The 27,772-nt window shown below is 39.9% G+C and overlaps 1 protein-coding gene across 2 annotated transcripts; it reads right to left on the bottom strand.

Moving 5' to 3' along the window:
* Positions 1 to 857: 857 nt before the first annotated feature.
* LOC143124407 (uncharacterized) lies at positions 858 to 27,532 on the bottom strand. 2 transcript variants are annotated; one of them, XM_076285913.1, is made up of 16 exons: positions 27,379 to 27,532; positions 23,721 to 24,251; positions 21,736 to 22,007; positions 21,461 to 21,563; positions 15,370 to 15,999; positions 15,049 to 15,113; positions 14,239 to 14,355; positions 13,459 to 13,561; positions 12,646 to 12,708; positions 11,206 to 11,274; positions 10,040 to 10,174; positions 8,051 to 9,860; positions 7,745 to 7,918; positions 6,065 to 6,229; positions 3,514 to 3,560; positions 858 to 3,149 (listed from the first exon to the last, which is right to left on the bottom strand). In XM_076285913.1, exons 2-16 carry the CDS (start codon positions 24,121 to 24,123, stop codon positions 2,620 to 2,622), a joined length of 4,686 nt encoding a protein of 1,561 aa, XP_076142028.1. In that variant the 5' UTR covers positions 24,124 to 24,251; positions 27,379 to 27,532; the 3' UTR covers positions 858 to 2,619. The 2 variants fall into 2 exon arrangements, with proteins under 2 accessions (XP_076142028.1, XP_076142038.1); XM_076285923.1 differs by lacking the exon at positions 11,206 to 11,274.
* Between the last annotated feature and the right edge of the window lie 240 nt (positions 27,533 to 27,772).

Genomic DNA, 27,772 nt, shown 5'->3' with positions numbered 1-27,772 from the left:
TATGTTTTGGCGCTCTATAAGCACAATAAATTGAATTGAATTGAAATTGATATAAGTGAAGTAGTGTGTGTGTATGTGCATTGTGCCCATGTCTATATGCTCTGTTTGAAGAAATACTTTAAACTGGCATAATTATGTTTGTTCATCCCAGCTTGAAGTTAATTTCCATTGACATATTTGTGTGCGCGTGTAGAGAGAGAGAGAGAGAGAGAGAGGGAGGTGGCATACATAAGGTATTTTTATGCCAGAGGGCATGTTTGAACAAGTAGTCTCTCTTAGCATGTAGCTTTCTCATCTCACAAGGCTCTGAAAGGCTTAGCTGTTGACCGTCAGTCATGTGACTTCCTCTGAAATGAAACTCAGGTGATGGTGAAAAAAAAATACATTATGGAAATGTGGTGAGGTGATCCACATTAAAGGGACACCAGGCAACGTTTTCGTGTTAATTACTCATTTTCGTAAGTCGGTATATGGTTAAATGACTCCTTACAGGGCGAATGAAGACTCTCTTGCCCGCCCCATTGCCTGTAGGAAGAATATCCTGCTTGCAAGTTCAGTGTATCGTACCCGCCAACCGAAGCAGGATCAGTTTATATCCTGCATCCACAGCACAGAGGCAGGCTAACGAAACGCTAGCGATTGTTGCAAACGTGTGTATAATGGCAGAGCCGGCGAAGAAGCAGCAAAAACCCTTGACGGAAGATGCAAGATGTAAAAATTTTTTTTTTTGTGTGTTCACATACACTATTCAGCCACATGCATTTTGGATTTGAAAGCAATTTAAATAATTTCCCCAAAAAACATTCATCCCCATCTTAGAAAATACAGTACACAATTACCACAAATACAGTGAAAAATATCTGAGAATGATCTTACAGGTCTATATTTGGACTTGGACCCTTGTTTACTTTTATTGAATGATGATTCAAAGCACCGATTTTCTTTACGTAACAAAAGATTGTTGATGGCAGTGTTCACATCTGCAAATAAAGCTATATTACAGCAGTGGCTCACCCCAGATACAAACTTGAAGCAATTTTGGATAGTCTCATTTCATTACATAGTTTCTCTTGAGTGTACGATTGCAATGATCAATAAGGCAAAGGCAACCACTGTAAACATCTGGATGAATATAGCCTCTGCCCTTAACAAGCTTCTTTGAATATTCTACCATCAATATAAGTTTTCTGCCAGTGTTTGTTAAATGTGTTTTTGTGTGTGTGTGTGTGTGTGTTTTACATTATTTCATTTTCTCCTTTCATCTGTATGCTCTCCCTATATGAATAAAAAAAGCATAATCACAAAACAAATATTGAGAATATTCAAAATGTTAATGAAAGATAGAAAACTGGTAGAAATTGATATGTAATCATTTTGTATACATGCAAAAATGTCTCTACGGCAGACTGACTAAATGATGACCACTGATTGAAAATAAAAAAGCATAATCAAAGAATATTCAAATGGTTTCTGAAAGATAGAAAACTGGTAGAAACTGACCATATGATGACCACTTCACTGTCATAATCCTCTGCATAACTGAACAGAGATTTCAAATCACTTAACTGTTGAGGCAGTCAATAAAAAAAACCCATAAGTGCTTAAAACATTGGTATGAATACAGGAACACACAAATATCTGAGAATTCCTAAAGCAGATAAAAGCTAAAGATAAACTGGTAAAAGCCAATATTTCTCAATATTTATACACAATCTTTAGCCTGGAAGCCAGCCCTGAATTTAATCCCACTCACAAAATTTGAGGTCGGGAAATTAGGTCTGGACTTGTTCTATTGAGAAGCTTCTATGCCCAGCAGAGAACTGATCGTACCATTCAAATAATCAGGGCAACAGAACAACGGAGCACAGTTTATAACGCCACCTGAGTGTGCATTCTGTTGGTTTTGTTTACAACTAACTCTGACAGAAGCTAGACATTAGATTGGTTTTGAAAAAGAACATAAAACAGCAATTAAACCATTTGTCGAGAAGAACAATATTTTGGCCATTTTCCCTACAGGATTCATGGTAGGCTATTTTGCTGCGCTTATTGGTTTACGCCAGACTACAGATTGTTTACAAACACATACAGAAATACAGTATTGGCATTCTGAAGCCAGATTACACCATGACGACCAAAGGTAATATGAGTCATTCCGTGTCAAATTTGTTGTTGCACCGTCTCAAATTTTGTTCAAACCTTGTCTATATCATCAATGGGTCATAAAACCAAGGCCTGTGAAATATTTCTGTGCAAATCTTCTGTCTTCATATCTTTTTCAGACCTTGAAATTCTTTAATTTTACAGCTTGAAAAACACGTGCCATGTTTGGGCATTAACATCTTTCTAGGGTGGAAGACCAACTCATAAAAAGCATGTGTAAACAATTTAAAGTCTGTGCTAAATGTCTCCTGGTTTTCAAAAGGGCCCTAGATTTCGGAATGTGCATTAAGTGTGATATTGAGCGATTAAAAAAACAATTTTCAACAATTTTAAATCAGAATCGGTGCTGCAACCATTTTCCTGGATTTTGTCTGATTTGACACGGAATGACTCATATATCTGTGTAATTCAATAGTGATCGTAGCACAACAAAGCATTTTAGGACTCACTATCTTGTCACTTAGTATGCTCTTTGAGTTGACACAGAGTAACACTCTTTGAAACCTCAAACGCTGGGTAGAGTGGTTCGACAAATCTTGCATGGAATGTATGCAGGTGGGTCAGTGCTCCTGAGGAGATATTGTAGAAGGACAGGGTTCCACCTTTCCAGTCCAAGAACACTCCCAGTCGCCCAGAGGTGGAGCGAGGAGTTGAGATGGTTTCAGTGTTGTTATTGTGTTTGGCACTGAATAAGGTGATGAATCGCTCCAGACACCAGGACTTGTCGTTGCATCCGATCTTACTGATATCTTGTCCGTCCCTGCGAATACTCTTGTACGCAACACCAACTGCAGCTCGTCCACTCCAGTCCACTTCCCAGTAAGCTTTCCCGGTCAGGCCCTCAGTACAAAGGAACTGCTGACAGTGCTGGAATCGATCGGGGTGGTCTTGATATCTCTGGTTCTCCTTTTCCACACTAACCTTTTGGTTCCTCCAACTTAGCTTTTTGTGGGTTGTGTTTGGGTCTAAAGTGATTTTGCAGGCATCTGAGAAAGTAATTGTCATTAGGGAGTCATTTTAAGTTTCTCATCAGAGGTAATGTGAGGTCAAGTATATTGAATAAAGTTTAAAATTAGTGATAATATAAATATATATTTAACCCTTCTGTTGTGTTCGTTTTATGTTTAGTAGTTTTGTGTTCCCGGTCAAAAATGACCGCTGCTTTATAAAGAAATTATTATTATTTGATTATCTGCAAAACATCCTTAAATTTCCCCTTGGGGATCAATAAAGTATCTATCTATTTATCTATCTAGCTAATAATAACTTAATGGATATTGCCCCAAGGTCTGCAAAAAACAATGTAAAACTATGTCAAAAACACAAAACATGAATTGGACAACCACTCACATTTCCGTAGTCCTGACTTCAACCAGTATTCTGCTTCACTGTCAAAACTAAAAGAGAAAAACAGAAAATCTTTGTGTTTTTTTTCTCCGTCTTTTGTTTACTTTTTTACTTCGCAACTTTTTGGATTACACTTTGAGGAGTGTTTTTATTCTATCCTATGGATATGGACCTATTGCAATGCTCCAGCGGCAGCAAACTTGTTTACACAAGGAATCAGCTGCTCGCACTGCGACGGAATGCTGGTGGTGTTCATGTCAACATACCCAAGGAATTGTGGTGCTTTCAGGGCTGTAGAGCGGGAGATCCCCACTTCTAATGTTGAGCTGCCTGTCTTCAGTGTATCTCGTTTGGATAGAAACAATAATCTTTCTGGCAAAAAGAAGGGAGGTGGACTGGTGCTATACATAAACAACAGATGCCAGACATGTTACAGTGAAGGAGACTCTATGCTGTAAGGATGTGGAGTTACTAGCGGTCAGTCTCCGACCGTACTACATGCCGAGGGAGTTCTCGCACGCCATTGTTGTCTGTGTTTACGTCCCGCCACAAGCCCTCCCGGACACAGCGTGTGACGTCATTCACTTTACAATTCCAAGGCTCAAAATTCAACACACTGATGCCTTTTTTGCGATCTCTGGTAACTTTAATCACATAACACTGGATTTCACCCTCACGAATTTCTACCAGTTTGTTGACTGCCCAACTAGGAAAAACAGGACAATAGACCTCATGTATGCAAGCGTGAGGGATGCATACAGCCACTGGCGCCTTAATGCAGGGGCTTACCTGGGCTTCAGCCCAGGGGCCTCGACCAATGAGGGGCCTCCTAATAATAATAATGATAATCAATAATAATAAACGGCGTGTCCGTATTCACGGCGTCATTAGCCTACTCTGGAGCTAGCCTAAATAATTGAGCACATCGTACTGCTCTACAATTGCCATGCAGAGGCCCCCTTTGTCTTCTCCAATTCTAAAATGTAACAAAATGTAACAAAACGTAATAAATCCCAACGGGTGTAGAGGAGAGGCTGAAACTGACAAACTTATCATACAAACTCTGGAGATAACGTGGGTAAGATTGAAGCAACGATAAACGAATGACGTGGATTCCTGTAACTGTCCATGAAAACAAGGCATAGCAGGTAAATATCGTAACAAATAGCCTGGAAATGAAACGGCTTTAAAAACATGTATTTCACTTGTCTCATTGGAGTGAACGCAGAACATGGGCTGTGGCGCAAATAAATGAATTAGTGATCTGCATCTCCGTTCACCAACAGCTAAGTTTGTGCTAACCCATTCGCACATATAATAGTCTATGTTATGTTTTCTCCATTGTTAACGTGAGATATGTCTCCATGTAGTGTGATAATGCATAAGGTAGCCATGTTCACGTCACATGAGCCAGCTTGTTCTGTAGGCTAAAAGTATTTCTGTCCCTCCCAAACTGCGTTAAACTGGTGTGTTAAGTAGACAGAATTTCAAAAGACACGACAAACACATGCACTTTTGAAAAGCGTTTAAACGTCCATGTGTACCCATCTTTTAACTTAGCCTACAGCCAGTGTTGTAAAAGTTCAACGCTTGTTTTCGTGCAGTAGGCTAGCCTTTTTGATAAGCGATGTCATGGGTAGGCTGACGTGATTCGAGGGCTTTCTGTTCCTGTTTATGTAAAGGTTTTACGTGCTGAATAATGGCTACACTGCATGTTATTAACCAAAAGCGCACGCTATGTGTCGGGTCAGATCGCGGGCCGGGTATCATTTAATCATAATTAATATTTGCGGTTGGGGGGGGGGGGTCCTTAAAAAAACATATAGCCCAGGGGCCTCGGGTGGTATTAAGGCGCCCCTGCATACAGCGCCACCCCCCACTGGGAAAGTCAGACCACAACCTCATTCATCTGCAGCCAAAAATACAGAGGCTACCGGTTGCCCTGCGCACCAGAAGACGAGGCTCTGAGAGACTGCTTTGAGTCCACTGACTGGAGTGTGTTACAGAATGGAGGGGACTTAGAGGAAGTCACACATTGCACAACTGACTACCTGGACATTGTTGTTCCCACAGGCGCCACCACTTCTCAATGAGACGTGGTCTGGGAACCAAACGTTAATTTTCTCGTATTTGAAAAAAATGCCCAGATCCGTTTATGCGTCTTGCTTTCCCCCCTGTTCTGTAATTGGTTCCCTATCTGAGGCAAAAATTAGGGCGGTAGTTTCCAGGCTGCCTTAGCAGCGTGAATCAAATCGTGCGCAAGGCAGCATGGGAACACCCAGGCTAAAATAAGCCGTCGAGTTGTTGTCATCTATTAGCTTCGTTGCAATTCTCCCGTTTTACAGCGGCAGTTTCAACTTGTGAGATTTCAATAGGAAGGAGGTGACAATGGGATTTTGAAGTTCTCTGTATTATTTATTTTATTTTTTATTTTCACTCTTATGTCGATTCTGTCAAGTAAAGGGTAATTTTATGTACCAAACTGCCATTATTCAATTATTCCAAGGTAAACTCGGTTTTGCATTCTATAACGCCTTTAAACAAGTTTCCTCACCTCATCGCACACCGTAGTTGCAGCTGCATTTTAGAGAGTATGGCCCATCCCTCCACCCCTGGGTAATTGCGGCTCAGGTCCAGCTCTGTCAGGTAAGAAGGATTTGCATGCAGAGCAGAGGCCAACGCCTCACAGCCAATCTGTGTGACCCCGCAGCAAGATAATCTAGAAAGGAACATATGCACATTTTAATGTGTGGGGTACAGATTTATTTTTTAATAGTAGGCTATGGTGGGGAAAAAAACAAAAAACATTCTGCAACGTTCTGTAGTGATGGCACCCTTCCTTTTCCAAAATATATGAACAAGTCATTTAACATCCATGCAAATTAAAAATGAATACTTCTAGAGTACTGATTGGAAATACTGGATGTATGCTAGAACTGTAGACAAGGGTTTCAGATAATTCACTAAGTAGACCAGGGGTGTCCAAACTTTTTGACTCAAGGGCCACATTGGGTTTTGAAAATTGTCCGGCGGGCCACACACAGTAAATAATATAATAATAATAATAATAATAATATAATTAACAATTAATAATAATATATATAACGCTTTGTATTATTTAAATGACAAAGTAATTTTGTTGTAGAAAATTAATTTCTTAAGAAATACTGTTAATTTGATGCCGTTTAATTAATTTACAAACAGTGCACTGTCACTTTAAGACTCTTTGCCAGCTCCACTCAAATATAGCCAATGGAGTGTATAAGAGTGTAAAGCAGTTTGCAGTAGCCTAAAGTTAACCACAACGTCGTCTATGGCTGGAGAGAATTAGCGAGCGGCCTATGATAACCTAATTAAATGCTCGGCAGGCCGGATTAAAGTGCGTGGCGGGTCGGATCTATGTAAGGGATAATGGACGACACGGTGGTCTGTTCACAGAAGTTAATGCACGGTCGAGGTTGTAAAACGGCCCCGACGCGAAGTAGTGCATTAACTTCTGTGAACAGACCACCGTGAAGTCCATTATCCCGCTTCTTCCACTGTTGCCACTTGCATTGTGTTCATTTCCTGTTACAATTTAAACGTTTTAATCGCTAAAACTGTCTTGTTTGTAGAACTAATTTCTTCTGACACATATCAACTAATTTCTCAACTCACAGGACAAACTGCCGTTACTAGTTCTAAATGGATGGTTGCTACGGCCAAAGGCCAGTCGTTAGTTCTATCTCTCCCGTTGTCAAGCGGGCGTATCCCAAGATTCTGATGAACTTTAGCTTTGAAACATCGCTATTTTACTTAGCCTGCTGTCATCCATCTAGCTAAAAGCCACCTCCGTCATATGCTACAATGTTGCAATGTTCTGAACGTATGCATTTTACAGCTCGGATGCAACGTGACGGTTCATTTAAACTTCACAACGAGTTCGGCGAATTAATATACAAGTGTGATACGGCCAAAAAAATGGATCTACTTCATAGGTGTGCAGATAACATACGGTTAATGGTCGTTCTAAATTACGTAGGACAATGGGAAATTCAACCAAGCAGTGGAATAAGATAAACTAATAAATGCTCGGTGGGCCGGATTAAAGTGAATGGCGGGCCGTAGTTTGGACAGCCCTAAAGGAGACGATCAAACCTTTGAAAATGTATGCATTGTGCATTTTTTGTGCATTATATAAGAATTACAAACTGTAATCTGGAGAAACAAGGTAAGGATGTAGCTCATTTCTTACTTCAGTTTCTCCAGTTTACAGTTAGTACTTTTCAATCCAGAACAGATAATCTTAATCCCGGAATCCTGAAGATCATTGTCACTTAGGTCCAACACTCTCAGCGGTGAGTTTGCCGACTGCAATGCAGAGGCCACGATGTCACACGAGTTCTCTGTGAGTTTACAACCAGCAAGGCTGTTGAAAGACACACATTTGAATTTCATTGAAATGCATACTGTATACTTTTACAAATACTAGTATCTATTTTATTTTTTCTCCAGATAACATTGTAGTCAGGGCACAAACATATTTAATTAAGTCACTCACTCAGCCTTGCGGCAGTTTTTTACAGCTGGAACAAGCCTTTTGTAACCTTCGTCACTTGTGTTGTACTTCTTCAGGTCAAACTCGTCCTGCACCTCATCAGAGAGCTGAAGCATGTAGGCTAGTGCAGAACAATGTGCCAGTGACAATGTTTTAACAGAACCTTTCTCTGAATTCAGAAATCCCTGGACTTCCTCATGGACCGAGCGGTCATTCATTTCACTGAGGCAGTGGAAAAGATTCATGCACCTTTCTGCTGAGATATTCCTCCTCTGTACCTTCTTGAGGTTGCTGATGATTCTTCCCATGGTTTCTGGATCAGACCCTGAATGGGGCAGGAGGCCGCCTAAAATCCTTTGATTAGTCTCCAGTGACATGCCATGAAGAAATCTGACAAACAGATCGAAGTGTCCATTTTTACTGTCTAGTGCTTTGTTCACTGTCCCTTTCAGCAAATCTTCCAGTGTCAAATCATAAGGCATAGGCTTGTTCTTTTGAGTTTGAGCCAGAAAGATCTCGATAGGATTCAGATTCTTGCTTAAATAGCAGTGAAATACAAAGAAGGCAGCAAGGAACTCCTGGATGCTAAGGTGCACAAAGTAGTACATCTTCTTGTGGAAGTTGTTGACATAACAGTCAGATTCCTCTTTCAAGATCTCTGTACACATCCCAGAGACAAGAGAATCATTTGCGCCAATTCCACATTCCGTAAGGTCCTCCTCACAGAAAATGACTCTTTCTTTGTGCAGTTGTGTAAAAGCTAGCTTGGCAACTTTCAAAATGACTTGTCTGTTACACTCTAGAAGTTTCTGCCTGTTCATTTCATCGGCAACATGGTTCTTCTTGTGTGTCATGTCAGTCTGGATGAGCAGGAAGTGGCAATACATGCTGGTAAGGGTTTTGGGAATTTCACTGCTGTCTCCCTGAGCAAGTATTTTCTGGAAAACTGTTGCTGTGATCCAACAAAATAGAGGGATGTGGCACATGATGTAGAGGACGCGTGATGCCTTGATATGTGCAATGATGGCACTGGCCTGGGCAGGGTCACTGATTCTCCTGCGGAAATATTCCTCCTTCTGTGGATCATTGAAACCTCGGACTTCTGTTATCTGGTCAACGTGTGATAACAGAGGCTGGGTGACAGCTGCTGGCCGTGAGGTTATCCAAAGGAGAGCAGACTCGAGCAGCTTCCCTTTAATGAGGCTTGTGATTAGGACATCCACGGTGGTGGATATTTGCATGTCTGCCACCATCTTCTTGGAAAAGTCTAAACGAAATCTGCTTTCATCCAGACCATCAAGGATGAAGAGTGTTTTCTTGCTGTCGTAGATATCTGGATTGTTAAGATTGTTCAGTTCTCGATGGAACTCAACAAGAAGTTTATGAAAACTATATTCTCCTGTAAGTAAACTGAGCTCCCGAAATGGTAGAACAAGGATGAGCTTTATATTGTGATTGGCTTCTCCCTCCACCCAGTCAAGAATGAACTTGTGCACACAAACGGTTTTCCCTATGCCAGCATTTCCTTTGGTCAACACAGTCCTGACACGTCTATCTTGCTGAAAAAGATTGTTGCATTCAATTTCTTTACCATGTCTTGATTGTGTCTTAGTAGCCGAATCTATCTGGATGATTTCATGTTCATTAACAATCTTGGTCTCTCCCTCAGTGACGTAGACTTTTGTGTAGATCTGGTTTAAGAGCTTCTTATTATATCTATTTTCATTGCCCTCCATGATATACTGCACTTTGCTTTTCATTTTGTCCTTTAGGACTTTTGAAATTTTCTCAATTGCAGAATCCACATTTGCATCTGTTTTAAGACGGAAGAAATAAATGACTAAACAAATAAACAAGGAAATAGATACAGTATAAATCCATTGCCACATCCATACAGTATTCATGCAAATTACTGTGTTAGTGTGTGAGCGTATGTATTGCAGTTAATATGCCACTGGACCCAATGGTGAAATAGTGGACATTAAGTCATACTCGATCCTTGCTGTGGCACAGTCACAGTTCTTTGCGCTCCACAATGCTTGAACCTCTTGAAGTCGTTTTCAGGCAGGTTGTCCAATGTCTTTCGCAGCAGTTGACTTACTGACGTCATTACAGTGTGTGACGTGTCTGAAGGAACACAAATGCATGGAGGACAATATGACATTTAAAAAATCCGATAACGATATTAACAGATATTACATTTTTATGCTAATATCGGGCCGATAATATCGGTTGGCCGATATTATCGGACATCTCTAAGGACAATATGACATTTAAGGCTATTATTTGCCTTCTAGCTAGCCAGACATTTCATGAGCTAAATTCCCTTAATTAAAAAATTGTATTCCAGGCAAAAAAAAGATTGCAGAATAGGCCTGTGTTCTCTTAATGGCCTTTCTTGCCTAAAATGTTTATTGTTTTGGATATCAAAAAACCTGTTCTATAAGTTCATATAAAGCTATGGCGACAAAGTAGCAACAGAAGAAGAGTGAGATAATGGAATGTCTAGTTATAACATTTTATTTTATATCTCTGCCTGCAGTAGGGAAGCTTGCAAATTGTGTTGTTCATCAAACATGACTTTCATGTATGTGTAGACCACACTGTCCTGAATCTGGCAATATAACAACCATGATGGAGGGGGACTTTGGGGCTGAGCAATTCACAGACATAATATGTGGTGTGCGCCTTCAAGAAATAAATGCCATTTTTTATTTAGTGATGAAAAATGACCTCTCTGCACTCCATATCTGTGACACAAACTAATCTGACCTGACTTGACCCGAGTTTGCACATTAGTCTGTGTGTGCACTCATGATGATTCTCTACGACAACTTTCTACTGCATTGCCATGAACAAAGTAAAGGCAAAAAAGTATTTCTTTGTCAAACAAATAGACTGTAAATATGATGCAATTTGATTTAATCTCATTATTTTAAATTTGCATACTTGATCATACAGACAGTGTAGTCTTGTTGGAAAGCCCCACTGCTCTGCTCTGTCACACAATAATAAAGGTTTCATCTCGCTGCGACGAATAGTTCCGGAGCAATGTAACAGAGAAGAAAGGGTGTGTTTTTTGATGCACTTTGCGTCAATCGCGTTCTAAGGGTTAACACCATTTCTGAACCAGCATGCCAAGAGAGAAGTACACTTGCCTTCAGTTTTGAGAGATCCAGAGCAGTTTGTTGACTCAGGGTGGTTGATCACAGCTTTTATAAGTGGCCCTAGTCACAGCAGAACATGAATATTTTAGAAATTTAAATGGTTAAAGGTTCTATTTTGAAATGATACCAATATAACATTTTAGTCTGGGACCAAAATGATGTTAACCGATGCAGTTTTGAGTGAGAACTGAATTTGCATTTATAGCAAAATATCCACACTGTAAATTGTAAATTGCTCATTTAAGCCACTGACTGACATTGATTCTGCTATAGAGAGTAGCCTTCACCTAATCAACGCCATCCTATGCAGAAATCCAAAGTTCTTGCGAGAGCAAAATGTTAAATTTGCTCAGCAAGTCACTCTGGCAATCAGTAATGATGCTCATTACCCATGCCCTTGGAGCTGCACCAATCACATCGGTGTATCTGATATAGGCGGGCCATTGGTCATAGTGTTATCCAATTGTGTTGAAGTCCGAAAACAGTCAGTAAACATTGGTCGTAGTATAATCCAATTGACCTATGGCTAAGCCACGCCCCCAAGCGCGATAAGCCAACCACAGTGCGCATAGAACCCAATGCACTCGGACATTCTCTGCTTCCATGTCCATTGAAATGCATTGCAAGTAGTCAATGGACATTTGTTTTTTCATTCTCATTTGTTTTTATATGTTCTTTCATGACATTACGTTTAAAATGTGCTCATGGGGTACGTGCACCTCCGACACTAGGTATCCCGTGCTTGTTTGAATAAACCAGGGCCGCGTCCCAGACAGGCTCAGGTCGGCCCTGGAATAGGGCAGGCCCGAATTGGGGCTGAACCGAGGACTTTCGGAATGGAATATGATACTAAAACTGGAAAAAAAACAGACCAGTAGCATTTGTTTAGGGTTGCCTAGCAACAGAAGTGTCTGCTTATATTTGTGAAGAAAAATCTTTACAAAATAATTAAGGATACTGCTTCTTACAATTTTATGATTTGATTAAATGTCCTTGTAATTAATTGGATGTTTGCTTGCAGTGTCGTTGCTAAGCACCGTTTAGACGTTTCTAGCATTGTTAGCTAATGTCCCCAATGTTACAGCTCCTTATGGAAACAGAACACCAAGGCCATGCACGAGTGTTTATGACTTTGGGCCAGTCACGGTCTTTAATTGGAAAGAAAAGAGCCTTACGTATGTATACCTGTAAAACCCCACAAAGTGGTCCAGGAATGAATGCTGACATTTTTACAAATCAGTACCACCCTCAGAGACATTTGAGAGAATATGCATGCTTGAACATAACTGGCAATGCTAATGCACTAAACAACATACAACATGCTCAAATAAAAAGCTTTAGTATCTAGCAGGATGTAGTAAAAAATGGGCATGTTTGAATAACGTGTGGCAGTTGCACAGATATAGCAGATCAGAAGAAAGTAGTACTCACCAACAGTGCTAACTCCTGCTGCTGCTGGGGCCTGACAAGCTGCCATCTGCAGAGGCTTATATCCTGTTAAGATGGACAATGGCATGTTCAAAAAACATTATGAGGGTTTTACCTAAATAGCATGCTAGCTAACAGTCACTATATCTGCCTGGGAAACCGCAGAAAGTGGTCCAGGGCCAATGATGATATTTTAATAAATCAGTACTACCCGCAGTATCCAAACAAGTCTCTAGTTCATTAATTACTCTTAGTTTGTTAATTTGGGATGTTAAGAATACTGACTTTGTGGACTAATGTTCTATCACTGTGGTCACCCATAGTCTTACAAAGAGCAAATATGTCTCAAATGTGATTTATCTCATGGTATGTGGCCCTGATGTTCAAATCAGTCACCCAGGTAATAGAAACAAAAGACTAATCAAGCCATTTGTATTCCCAGACTAGATCCGTTTAGAACAATGTAAACGTGTGAGTTATTATCATATCAATGTAAATGTGGGTAGCCTATAAGGTTCTTTGTAGGGTTTTGGTCACTCCCACTCACACCGTGTTCGTGTTCTGTGTGCTTGGCTTGCACATAAAAGTTACTGTTGTTGTTCCTATAATATATAACATATTATGTGTGTCTGACTTGCTGGTAATAAAGCCCATCAGCAGTTCATGCGTATGTAACTGATTCCTAGGTCACAATATTGACCTTAATATGCTGGTTAGTTCTATCTGGACACTTTAGGTGGTACAAAATACAGATTCACCCCTGGACTAAATATGTTTTTGCATCAGCAATGTGTCCAAAAAAAAGGTCAATCTTACCTGTGACGTAATGTCTGTTAGTAGGGGACTTGTTGGCTTGTGAGAGTCCGGATGTACTTGTTTGTGCGTTGGGGGGAGAAGACATTCTGGGTCGCTTTGCACCCTGGAGAAAACATGAAAAGAGCCAAGAGTGATGAGGTGGTGATGAGAATTGACCTTTGACAATGATATGCACTCAGTAATAATTGACTATGCAAGCCAACTAGCATGAATATGATAACAGCCGTTGGGAAATGTAATGTATTCCTCTTGAACTTCACATGCTCAAAATTATTAGTTGTGCAACAATATGAAAAGATAGCCTGGTCACGCCCACCTAAATCTCCTTTCAGGGAGATACTAGAGTGGAACACCATAATTCACTAACGTTTCCATCAGTCGGCAGATAACCGCGCCACTCAGCAACGAGAGCGAATGACGCTAAAGTGGATGTGGTAAATGCTAGTAGCAACGCCCACACACATCAAAAATTGGAATCGGAAGAATGTGTGCAGAAGGGATGTCTGATCATCCCTTAGTCCATGACGTGTTTCCGGTTGGAAAACAATACACCGAGATTGTAGAAAGTTTCAAAGCGAGAGCGACCAGGAGACACAGCCATGAGAGGCCTGATGTGAACGTCATTTCTGTGCTCTCAATCATAATTGTTACGCTTGTGATAACAGTTTTATTATTCAATGCTCATGTTTATGTATTAGGCTCTCAATTCCTGTATTTTTCATTCGCATAATTAAGTCAGCTAAATGACGCCATAAAGAGGTAGAAAGATAGATGGATTACCTTTCCGTTGCTACTAGCTGAATCTGTGTGGACAGATTTGCTTTCATGCCATGTATTACTGACAATAGGCTGGACACGTTGTACAAACGGCTTCTTTTGCTCCTCTTGGGTGTGTTTCTGAACAACAAAACAAAGTTGGATTGAGATATAATACAAATACATTGTAGCCTTGCAGTCACATGTGCAGCATGATCTGTGTATCATCAACCAAAATTAACAAGAAATACGAATTATTGAATTATGTGTGCTGAAAATAAGATAAAGTAAAATACTATGAAATCAATTATTAAACCTCCAGTTTTAGCAACTAAATTCATGAAAAATTATACTGTATGTAAAAGTATTTTTCTTACTGTAAAAGTATTTAACACAACATTTTACAAGTAAAGGATAATGCATGAAACGGAGTTCAGTTCAAAGAAAGAAACGCACGTTTGAGGTGGTAAAACGACCCCAGCGCGCCAGCGTTCTGTGAACCGCACGTGGTACAGTCCATTATCCCGCTCATTCCACTGTTGCCACTTGTGTTGTGTTCATTTTCTGTTATAATTCAACCTTTTTAAATGGATGGTGGCTATAGCCAAAGGCCAGTCGTTAGTTCCATCTCTCCCGCTGTCATGCAGGCATATCCCAGGATTCTGATTAACCTTACCACCTTTGAAACATCGCTATTTTACTTAGCCTACTGCCATGTAACCAGCTAAAAGCCAGCCAAATATTGGAGCTACTTCATAGGTGTGCAAATGTTCTAAGAAAGCATGACAATGGGAAATTTAGCCAAGCAGTGGAATAATAATATTATAAACTCACCTTGTCGTTGGGTGGGTTCATTATTGACCTGTTTAATTCATCCAGTTCTTGTTGAAGGGCTCTCACTAGGGATACAAGACCATACTGATATTATTAGTTTTGTCTATAATCTTGATCCATTTGCATTTGTTCGTGTGCAGTTGTTGAAACAACTCATCATTATTAGTCAGACTTAACAACCGAATTGTGACACCCTTAATTCCTAAAAAATGTATTTCATAGTGCTGATGACCTATAGAATCATTCTAATATGAAAAATGCCCCATGTTATCCGCCAACTCTTCCGTAAACTGCTGATGTGAAATGCTTTTTGTGACTTACTCTTATCAGCTATTTCTTTTTCTCTGATCTTTACCAGAGCCTCCTGGTACTTCTTGTTTGTGTAGTATTCTCCGTCGTTCTTCTCCACCATGGTGTCTATCTTCTCCAGCAGCTCTTTCACCTGAGTCTGGTCTTCCCTCTGGGCATTGTTAAAGGTGTGGTATCCACCCTCACAACTGTCTATCAAGGCCTGGACCTTTTCATTTAGAACACTTTCCATTGTTCTCCCCTTCAGGATATCTCCATGAGTGAAGAGCACCATGGTGAACTGTGTCGCATTGGGGCCAAAGTTTTCATGGATCCACTTGACTGCGTTCATATCCTCCTCTGTGGATTTCACATCCAGTCTGATCATCAGCAGGAAGACATGAGGCCCAGGAAGAGAGAAGTCAACACACCTCCCTATCTCACTTTTAAACTCAGTTGCTGTCTTAGACACATCAAGTAGTCCTGGGGTGTCAATCACTGTGATCTGTCTCCCAAACACATTGGCAGTCTCCCTCTTAGTAACTAAAGTGACAGAGTCCCAACTGAAACCTTCAATAAAGGCCTCATTCCCCAGGATGGTGTTTCCTGTTGCACTCTTTCCTACTCCAGTTTTGCCCAGTAGCACAATCCTCAGCTCTGATCCTGTGATAAGGAATGCAAAGACAACAAAATATGAATATGTGTTAGGGACCTCTGGGAGACGCTTCTATGAGACATGTCATACAAATATAAAGTGTGTACAAGTGTATAAAATGGCGGAATGTAAATAAATACCAATCCACACTTCAGACATGACACCAAAACTATCCTCTGATGTGCTTTATCTTGTTTCAATGGGAAACTCTTGATAACTGGGCTGATCATGAAAAATCTTATTTGATTTTTATTAAAATCTGAGAGACACTACTTTGAGACAGGTTACACAGCGTTCTTCTAATACATTGGTTCCCAAAGACTGGGTCGCGACCCACAGGTGGGTCGCAGGAGATTTTATTTGGGTCGCCAGCATAGCCTAGTGACAATTTATGTTGTGTAAGGCCCAGCTTATACTTTATATAGCTTATAGGAAAGCTAACAGCTTTCTATTAGGATCTAGACCTAGTTTGTTAACAGTCACGGTTTTGTCATAACTCCTTCTGTGCATTTGTATAGTGGATGGAATCTACTATCTTGAAATCTCCTGGCTTCTTCTTCTTATTATAACCTTTTCTTTTTACCTTTTCAAAAATGAATGCAGCTCTAACCGCTTATCGTACAGACATGTTGAAATAACTGTTGTGTAGGTCTGGAATTGGAAAAGAGAGTTATCATTTCAGATTTTTTGAAACGTTTATACTTCTTGTGAAATAGGGGATTAAAAATGTTAAAACATTTATTTTTCTCTCTTTGACATCACAAAGGGGGCTCATTTAGAAGGGTCGTAAAGTAATCAGGTGCAGGTCCACCTGTGATGTCAGCTTCTAAGCATACAATCAGGCGCTCCCTAAACTACACATCCTGTAATTAATCGCTTTCGACCACACTGCTTTCAAGCATTATCTCCATTCTCTTCAAGAAAGTTTACATTGTCTTGGTGTCTGCTTCATCCAACAAACTACGAGAAAACGGATGTTTTCCTACCACACCCAATGTAAGTTGCAATTAATTTGTGTTTTTTATTCGAATGGAGTGTGTGAAGTCTGTTTTTAACGACTCGGCTAGTTAAAAACTTTGACAAAGATTCTTAAAAGATTTGAGTCTTTTGATTAAAGTTTGAATGAGGGGCATTAGTTAAAAGCCTACAATCTTTCAAGAATCTTTCCCAAATCTTGTCAAAGTTTGGTGTAAGGTGGCTATAAGCAAGCACGTGGCGTTACCTGTCATTGATTAGCAACAAACTCGTAGCTGGTATTGGTTAGCAACATACTCGTAGCTGCTACGTCTAGAGAGAATGTTAAGTTTAACTCTTTAAATCTAGGTTGATAATACTGGCATTACGGATAATAACTTGATTAAGCAACAACCGAGGATTCAGTAGGTAAGTTATATTACGTTAGCTAGACCTCGGGAACGTTTCTAGGTTCGCGGTTGTGTGCAGTGGCGGCGGTAGTGTTAGCAGCTAAGTAATAATTAGCTTCACACTCAAATGTTAGCCGCCTTTCCTAGAGATAGCTGGCCTGACGAGGGAAATGGCACTGTCTGAAACTTAGCCTTCGTTTGGAACTATGTTTGTATGAGTGGTAGGTTGTGTCGTAAAATGACTTGATTGTAGGCTTAGCTGTTAGTTTGTTGTTCAGTTGAACATATTTATCTAACAACTGTCTCTTTTTTTCTTCTATTTCTGTTAGGTGCCGCTTCACTCTGCTACTGGATGGTGGAGGATCATGCTGACTGCAACCGGGTGGTCTATGGATGCTATGCTGAATGGTGGCAGGAAAGCACAGCACACGTGAATTACTAAATGAAGAGTGAATAAATGCACTTGATTTTCAAACTGATAACAAGTTGTCAATAGTTATTTATGCAAGCTTGTGTAGCCTAAACCAGACATACCTAGGCCTAGCCAAATTTATCCTGGCTGTAGATAAAGCAGATATGAATTTCCCAATATTTTGCCAGATTAATAGTGGCTAACTGAGGTTTAATATCAATTGAAATACCATTGAAATCACTTTGATCTTTAGTTTGGTTGTAATTTCAACATTGTTTCAATATTCATTTTAGTTGAAATACCATTGAAATCCCGTTGATCTGTAGTTAGAATTGCAATGTTGCTTCCAGTTATGAAACAGTGTGCCTTCCAAGGCACACCTCCCCACCTCCCCCCAACATTCTAAATCAATTTTATGCACCATATTGTTATGTAGCATAGCAATATTATACACTATTTGAAAGCTTGGACTTTTGGGAATACATATATGACAACCTTTTTGATGTACAATTTGTATGGTGCTTTACATTGCCAGATTAATCAAACTATGTCTCACTTAAATTTGATAAAAAAAATGCCCCCCTCCCCCTCTTTTGGTGCTTCCCTACTTTCTAGCTGCAGTGCAGCTGCAGTGCAATAAGTAGATGCAACAAATTGGGTAAAAAGAGACTTTTGTGTAATTATTCCATATTTTGTGTAGTTATTCTATATCATAACCCCTGACATACAATCCAAATAATCTACAAGAAACCTCAGAGTGTTACCTTTCATTTGAGACCAGGATTATGCTTCTACACCAAGAGGTTGCCACACAGTAAGCCTTTTAATTGTCAGTATGCATTTTGGGAACCCAAAAGTCCTATAGGGAGTTTCCATAGGGCATTTTACAAAAAATATGAGCACACCTTGGCAAATAATGGTCCAAAGCAGTCATTTTTTATTCTATGTTGATCTACATTTGCACACAGCTTTACAAGACCTGGTGCTAGGGCTCAGTTGTGTTTCTAAGTCATCTCAAGTGACTTAGTGAGCTGAAATGTGGTCAGTTCAGAGGTAATTGTTATCCGGCAGAAACATAAAACAGTATTCTAGCCTCTGTACCTCTGTGCCAGTACTTCCCACAGCTACTGGTCTCAGCTTTCTAAAGAGACCAAACATTTGATGGACAAACTAGGTGGGAACAGTGGCCTCTGAAGTAGGCACAGTGCAATTTCAAGAGGGAAAAGTCTAAAAATGCCCATCCCTAATGAAGTTAATGGAGGGTGCAAATGTGATGTAGAATCAATGTTGCAGTGCGACTGTGATTCAAATATTTAACCTTGACAAAGTAAAGTTGATTTAACAAAGACTAATGACTAATTGAATCTATGTGGAGATTCCTGAAAAAAAAAAATTCTCACTTAATCTTTGAGTTCATACAAACCCTTGTACCAAAAAACCTTGTGTGTCAAGGAATTCACACTCAAGGTGGGTTTGACCTTGACATTAGACCTTTGACTTAATCATTGAGTCCCTACAAAGGTACACACCAAATTTGAAGCATGTGCAAACACTAAAGCTGGCCTTTGGAAAATGTAGTTCAGAGAAAGCCTAATTCTATGCAATGCAATGGCTACCTGCAAAACAGGGATTTCAGTTGGGTGTTGATGACTGCTCATTCTGCACCCAGATAACAATTGGTTATTGAATCTATGTTAAATCAACATTACTTTGGATTGGCCAATAGTAGCTTATGTGTTTCTGCTTTCTCTCTCCCAGCGCACTGCAGTCATTATCTGACTAACTGGAGAGGTGCTCTGATATTTCAGGAGCTCCTCACATCTGAGGCCTTTTTGTCACCGAGATCTTTAGAAACTGACCGTGTATTGTTCTCTCTCTTTATTTCTCTCAACAGCACCACAAGGGAGCATGTTGATGGAACACGTAACAAGTAACTCATGTGTGGAAAAAAGTGAACACGATAATAGTAATAATAATTAAAAAAAAAGTTTCTTTAGAACTCAGCCGTTACATCTGAATAAGCCAGTAACCCACTGCTGAGGTCTCCACCAGCAGACAGTCATCTTGTTTTGTAGCCTACACTAGCCTACCTTCACCTGTGTTACAGTTTTATTCTGAATGCTTAAACACAACCTTGATTCTTATAGCACAATTTCTAAAACTATTGATACGTAGAGCAAAACCACTCACTGAGTTCGCAAAACTAAAAGCACAAACACTGCTTTGCACTCAGTTTGCAATTTTGTAACACACACTTTGCACAACTGTAGGCACAATTCACTGCACAGCACTCTTTTTGCGGAACTGTAAACACAACTCATGCTTTACAATTCCACTCATGCTTTACAATTTCCAAATGATCAACACACTCCTAGCAAATCTATACACATGTATGGCTCTTATTTTCACTATTTTGCCAACTCTCTGGCACACTTTCTCATGTGAAAACTGTTTTAGATAATTAGTTAACTTTGCAATCAGCCTAAGCACTATAAATAAGCCACAAGTAATGTACAATGGGTACAATGGAGGGAGCAGGAAGAGTGAGAAGAGTAAGAATTAGAGGAGGCCAAAGAATAGGACGTGGAGGTGAAGAAGTAGGAAGAAGAAGAGGAGGAAGAGGATGTGGAGGTGAAGAAGTGAGAGGAAGAGGATGACAAGGACAAGGAGGTGAAGTTAGAGGAAGAGGACAAGGAGGAGCAAGAGGAGGACGAGGAGGGGGAAGAGGAAGGGTAAGAAGAGAAAGAAATAGCCCTTTTACAGGCAAAAAAATCAGTCTACATGTGGGGATATTGTCATGTCAGGCCTGGATACGGCATTCCAGAATATATTTTCCCCGGTGCCTTGGACTAGGACATTGCATGTGATGTAGACAAAATTTTGAGAGAGACGACCCGATGTAGACTGATTTGTTTTGTCTCAATTTATATTTTGTGTTTTGACTTGGAAAAACACACTTGTGTTTGTTTTGATGTGTGTAAATAAACACCAATACTTGAAGTTTGGATCCCTGTATGTTTACAGAACTATGACAAAAGTATGACCTCAAACTGACATAGTCTACCTTGTGCACAGAGAAAGCAAAAGAAAAATGTTTTTTTTATTCAGTGTGTAGTTGGCACATTGTGTGCTTATTATTGTGATGGCTTGTGTTTACTGTTTGATACGAAAACACAATTTTTACGAAGGTGTGAAGAGTTAAGCAAGGTGTGTTAGCTTTTGCAAGAGAACTACAATGTTTTGCTGATTGGGTGAAAGGTTTTCCTATTTGTGCAAAAAAAGCCATAGTTACAAAAAATGTGCTTAAGCAATCAGAAAAAACTGTAAGCACCTGCTACAGCACAGCTTGTGCAGGATGTGGTTTGTGTGTGTGTGTGTGTGTGTGTGTGTGTGTGTGTGTGTGTGTGTGAGACAACAAGTTTGCTGACTCAGATACGGTTTCAGGGTGGCTTGATAATCATAATTTCTACAGTTGGTCCTAATCACAGCAGAACATGGACGTATTTTTAAAAATGACCTGTTTGTCTATATAGTATATCACACATAATATTTTAAGATTTCATACTGGCAGGTAAAGTGTATAGCAAGCTAATACACAGCTGTAAGAGCTGTTTGTACACGTTTCTGGGTTACCACAACATACATCATAAATATGACCTGTTGCTTGGCCTGCAAACACAAACATTACCTTACCTGTTCTTGAAAAGCCCCCACTAGAGGATGTGTTGGCATGTGTGTGTTCAGAATTATCTGTGAGCGATTTGGAGGGAGAAGAAATTCTGGGGCGCTTTATACCCTAGGAGGAAAAAGTAAAAAGATTAAAATAGCAGAAAGAGAGAGAGAGCATTCAACCTCACTCAAGTATTATTAATGTCAATAGTCTGAAAAAGGTTGGTTTCATAGGTTCAACAGTTGTAGTTATGTGAACAGCATCAGTGGCAGATGTGTTAATTATACCATAGACTCACCTTAGGGACATCGGATGCTACATATGGGGAAAGCCAGTGCATCTTAGCCAGGATGCTGCTGGGTGGGATGACTGTGCCTTTCTTAGTTGCTTTGACGTATTTACGTCTTAAATATTTCCATTTTGTAGAACAAGTTATTTTATCTTCTCCGAGCTTCCTGGCGATCTCTTTCCAAGGTGTCACTTTTGGCAAGTTCTTACTGTCTTCATTGTGACGGCGCATCTCATCAATCAGCCTCTCTTGAAAGATTCTGTCCATATTTTTGGAATGTTCTATAGCAAGATATGTATTGTTAATGGCTTTCTAAAATGACCTCCATCAGGATATGTCTCGTTAATTTGGATATAAAAATACCTATATCAAGATATGAAACCTTGGTCACATAGTATAGTATAGATACTCTTTCGATCCCGTGAGGGATATTTGGTCTCTGCATTTATCCCCTCCGTGAATTAGGGAAACACTCAGAAGTAAACTTTACATCATTATTATAACAACTTCTAAGTCATACCAACTCTGTCAAATTTGGTTGTAACCCTGAATAAATTGTGCATGTTGAAATAACATTTTTTGTTTAGGTTATAGAGACAGCATAAAAATGACATTTTTGTTTAGGTTATAGAGACAGCTTGCTGCTGAGGAAAAAACTAAGAGGCTCCAGTGTACAAGACATGGTTAAGATGAAGCTGACAGAGTTGAAAAGTGCTCCCAAAAAATCTATATGTAGAACCACATCAAATAATTATATAATATTATTACACAGCTCTTCACAAGGCAAGTAGAACGCTCAATTCACTTGAATGGGATTTGAAGTCCCTTCAGGGCGGAACAAGACCCCTCCGCTGCACGTCGGTGGTCCGGTTCGCCCTGTCGGGACTTATTTTCCCAATAATGACCGGCGTTCTATACATTATCCCTTACATAATTAGTTAGAAGAGGCCATGGGACAGGTGTTAGTCAATTAAATAAAATATCCATCAGGTGTATAATACGGCCAATGAGGTTGTAGGTTGAAGTGACTTTAGAACAGTGGTTCTCAACCCTTTTTGAATGTTGGAAGCTTATGAGCTGTATGTAACTGTATTATTTATTAACAATGTACTCTGGTGTAGGAAATGCCTTTCTGTTTTCTGCTGAAATTTTGAATATGATTACGCAACATAGCATGTAGTCTACAGTATGTTGCCTGAGAGGCTATCAGAGAATGTTGGCAGCATACACTGAAATATAGGCATTTATTCAATCGTTTGCACAAGACTTATATTTTCTAGTCTGTAGTTCCCCGTTGGCGGAACGTGCTACTAGTTCCTACCAGAGCAGGGGTGTCCCTCTTTATCTTCAAAAAAACTCCTTAAGACCCCTGACTCATGTATGATGAAAATTACTGATAAAATTACTAATTAAAGCTGTCAACATTGAGATCCACTTTAGCATGGGCTGTGTGTTTATGAGCCTACTTTTTAATTTTTGGAGCCCTGAATCGTTCATCAATTACATTGCAGGCTATGTGCATTTTGCGTAATGAAAGAGAGGGAGAGACTATAAAGCCTGCCCTAACAAACAACTGATAGGTAGGTCTGCAAAAATAGCACACAGAGAGGCCAATCTATATGATTTGACTGTCATTCTCTCTCACTATGTCTGTCACTTTCTCTTTCTCACTCCTGCATGCAGGGTAATCGATTTGCAGGAGATTCCATCTCCATTCTAAGTACTGCCGTATGTGAAAATGCATGCCCAATACGCAAAATGCATACAGGTTGGCAGGTCTGTTGCCGTCATAAGTTTAAAAGTTGTGATGAATAACTTTGATTAACGCCCTCCATTTGTGCCTGAGTACCCCCCTCTCTGCTACATCGTTCACAGCGCCCCCCCCCCCCCCCCCCCAACACTTTCCTGCTTTTATCCAAAGCGACTTACAATTGTTACAAGGGCCATTCTCCACAGAGCTACTAAAATAAAAATTAAATAAAATGTTGACTTACGTGTGTTGAAACCTCCTGCAGAATTTTCTAGCACTGTGGCTGTGGCAGGGGATTGGGTCGGTGTTTGTAGGTAAAGGTTCTGCATAGTCTGTGTAGGCTTGGGTTCCTTGTCTTCGTACTTGGCTTGTTCGCTACTGCAGCCAGGTGTGAGTTCACTCTTTTTCTGACGTTTCCTCTGCACTTTCTTTGCAGGGTTCCGGTAGGAAATGGAGCCCTTGCAGATAACTTTATCTACCTTCTTTTTTTGGACCAGTTTCTCCAGTTCCGCACGGGTGCGAAATGGGTCTGACCCATGTTTCCTCTTTAGCCTCGCACATATCCTCTGCATGTCTGGTCTGGTTTTAATAGACTGTAGTGAATCAATAGCTTCCAAGATCCATTTGCGGTACTTGGGTTTGGACATGTTTTCCGTGTGGGATTTGTTGTGTGTGGCCAGAATGTCTGTGTTTGTGTCTCCGGGCGGATGACAAAAAGTGCCAATCTCCTCCAAACCTGACTAAGAATTAAGCAAAATCATTGCCAGTATAGCGCCTGTGAATGGGAAAGAGAAAGGAGAGCATTACTTTAATAAAATGCACAATATTTTGGTGATTGTTGCCATTGTGCTTGCTTATAAAATGTTTCTTTGTTCACTTCCTTGTTATGTTTTCTTAGAGAATGAAAAAAAATGATCCATTTATTATCGGTTAGTGAATGTAAATGTGTGGCTAGATCCAACACAACAGGGCCCCGTTTCCCAATAACGACTGAGACACGCACTTACGAGGGTTTTCTACGATTCATCTTACGATCGTTCGTTTGGTTTTTCCGACTGTTTCCCGAACATGCTCGTAGAGTGAATGCGCGTGCACTGCTCTTAAGATGCTCTTAAGGGGAGCTGTCCATGTTAATAGTTCTGAAATATCCTCTAATTTGATGGTGATGTCAGTTGACTGCATGTCACAGCTATAGGCCTACCGTTTAAACTTCGGATCTACACATTAATTCACATCAATACAAAAATAGAAAAAAATTGACATCCGCATGTAAGCATCTCAAGTAGGCTATACCACACACAGACATAAATAATAATTATTTAAGATTAGATTGTCGCACCGTTTATGTCTGTGTCACTGTGAATATGTTTGACGATAAGAAAGAGGTCGAGTAAGAAAGTGGGGAAATGTGTAGGCTTAAATAACATATAAGCCTAAGCTTAGATTTTGACGCAGCACAGACTAAACCACATGTTCCTTTCTCTACTTTTACCTCATAGGCCTAATAAAATATAGCCTTCACTTAGCAAAGATAATGGCAAACTTCTGGAAACGTCTCGTTTCATAACTTGATTGCATTTTTGTCTGCTTTTAATCACATTATCATGACCATTAAATGTATGCTATTTTGCATGCTAAAATCTGATTCATCACAAGTAAACACAATAAAGAATGGGAACGTAGTTGGATATAGTATTCTAAGTTGTAATTCCCCTGTATGTCCTGTTGGTGACCTCAGTGAGAAGTACCTGTTAAGACGCTAATAGCTGGTAGCGAGAACTCTGGAGCACTCGTAGATCTGCAAGTGTTTTTACGACGCTCTTAAGCTATGATGGTTTCGGGAAACAGTCGGCAAATCTTAAGACGTTCGTAAGAGGGACTTTACGATGCTCATAGGCTTACGATGCTTTCAGGGAACGGGGCCCTGTACAGCTTTAAAGGCACCCTTAACAAGATTTGTTCTTGGGGCCCCTCCCTGGCTGAAAAGCAAATAATATATTAATAACAATATGCGTCTTTTGCAACAACGCATGGACATAACTCTGATATACAGCAGTCTGTAAAAAAACATCTCAGAATTCCTGTAGCATAACAGCTCTTTTGTGTTTCGATCTTGGAAGGAGGAGGAGGGGAGGGGGTGCAGTTTCCTACCCGGAACTAGAGAGTTGCTATGTTGGTAATCGCCAACAGAGGGCCGTTCAGACAATGGGAGAAGTGCCGTTCATCATGTTATAAGGTTATGAGCCATCAAAATGATTTTGTAAAGTAAAAAAAAAAACTGTTAAGGGTGCCTTTAATCTATACTAGTACTATTTTGGATCTACCTTTATGCTGGATAAGGCACAAGAACTACAAATATATCAAAATACTTTTCTGCTCAGTGTGTAAGTGTGTGTGTGTGTCTTCAATTATGTGTGCATATACATGTGTGTGTGTGAAACAACTCAATTACAAAACTGCTTCAGGGGGACAGACAGAAGAGATCCTGCCTATGCCCATATAAAGCTACTTCCTGCTTAGGCTTCCTCTGTCCTCACATGTATCTCCTTGTTCTCTCTCTAATTTGACACACTGCGCCAGTGCTACACACAATGTGCAACAGGGAGGTACGTTTTCTCTCTCTTGGTGGGTGTGTCAGCTAGCCTAGGCCTATTATGTAATCACTGCATTGGTTTCGTTTACACGGAAATCATACATAGCCTATATTCATGAGCTTGCTTCTTGCAGGCACTGACAACTGGTTGAACTTGCCATAAACATGTCCTGGAACATGGAAATGGAAATGAAATTTCCTGCTTTGAGCATGAGTTTACTGATGGAAATTTTGTAGTCAAATCACTGTGTACTTTACTTTAAAACATGATGCAGCACAAGCAAATTGTGCCTTCAAACAACACAACTTACTGTCAAATCGCTGTGTGCTTTCAATCGATCATTGCACTGGACAAAAAAAATGCAAACTTAGTTTTCAGTATCAGGGGTTTCAGCCTTGATTTTTGCTATGTCTGTGCCATTGCTTTCTAATGTTTCTGGCATCAATAAAATTATGAAAAGACTTAAATGTATTGAATTGTATTAATTTATCCAAAGATGTAACTATCAGTGACATGTAAGGCCTACAGTAACTAGGCCTACAGTCATTGAAGTACACCTTGTCATTTTTCATTGATACACACCTACAGTAAATAGATAGACTTTTCAGCTTGTATACTGTCTTTTTCACCAAAAAGGCAAAAAACAGTACTTTCTCTAAAGAAAACAGTACTTTGTCTGTGCCTTAGCGTCATGCTTGCAAATAGCAACAAAAAAACATAGATGGTATCTCTTATCAATATTGCTGATTGAGAATTCTCACAAGGGATATTCAGTGACATTACCAGTTCATATTTTTGCAAGCAATATAAACTAGCTGTAGGCCTACATCAATGCTTTCTATTTGATCAACACAGTTAATCCAGTATAGAGTTTGGAGTCTTGTGCTAAATGTTTTGAAAAGGCTGTATAAAATGTGTTAAACCAATGAAAATGAGACATTTACAAGAGATGACTGCTGTGTTGAGAAGTTGAAAATCAAGATCAAGTGGATCTCAGTTTATTTAAGTGCATCTAATGGCTTCCTTACACCAAACAACTTTGACAAGATTTGGGAAAGATTCTTGAAAGATTGGAGTCTTAAAAGATTGAAGAAAGAAGTAAAGATTGAATGGGGGGTATTAGTTAAGATTGAAGTAAAGATTGAATGGGGGGTATTAGTTAAAAGACTACAATCTTTCAAGAATCTTTCCCAAATCTTGTCAAAGTTGTTTGGTGTAAGGTGGCCATAAGCAGTCGAGGAAAAACTGTAATATGAGATCAGTTCTCGACCCAATAGGCTACAACTCACAAGTAGAGTTAAACCTTACCGTGCTCTGTGCAGTGATGAGCGAAGCAAGTCTTTGTAAAACACTGGGACGTTTGATACAATTTTGCTGGAAAACGTCGACTACATTTATATTCTATATCCGCCTATTGAGGTCAAAACGACACACATAGGCTACACTTTGCCAGGGCGGTAGCTTACAGTACGTTTTCTCTGCAGTGGTGGGTGTGTCTGATTTTTGTAGGCTAGCCTACTGGATCCAGCGTAATATTGCACTTAGTTGCTGTATTGGTTTCGTAAGCATGAAAATAATACCTGGCCTGCATTTATGATCTTGCTTCCTGCATTCACTGCCAATTGGTTGAACTTTCCATAAACATTTCTTGGAACGCCATAAAAGGGAATTTCCTGCTTTGGGCATGAGCTCGCTGATGGAG

This window comes from Alosa pseudoharengus, unplaced genomic scaffold (assembly GCF_046254945.1).
Source record: "Alosa pseudoharengus isolate Yale_2024_CS ecotype anadromous, Long Island Sound unplaced genomic scaffold, YU_APseudo_1.1 YU_APseudo_1.1_scf_1, whole genome shotgun sequence".
In the NCBI taxonomy this organism is placed as follows: domain Eukaryota; kingdom Metazoa; phylum Chordata; class Actinopteri; order Clupeiformes; family Clupeidae; genus Alosa; species Alosa pseudoharengus.
This window is presented reverse-complemented; position numbering and strand designations above follow the sequence as displayed.

What these genes read in the sequence shown, in the direction of transcription:
- LOC143124407 (XM_076285913.1), bottom strand. Translation starts at nt 24,123, where the DNA reads ATGTCCAAACCCAAGTACCGCAAATGGATCTTGGAAGCTATTGATTCA. An exon ending in TGGATCTCTCAAAACTGAAG is followed by an intron (nt 10,175 to 11,205) that starts GCAAGTGTACTT and finishes GTGTTCCTTCAG; the next exon opens with ACACGTCACACACTGTAATG. An exon ending in CAACTACGGTGTGCGATGAG is followed by an intron (nt 3,561 to 6,064) that starts GTGAGGAAACTT and finishes TTTCTCTTTTAG; the next exon opens with TTTTGACAGTGAAGCAGAAT.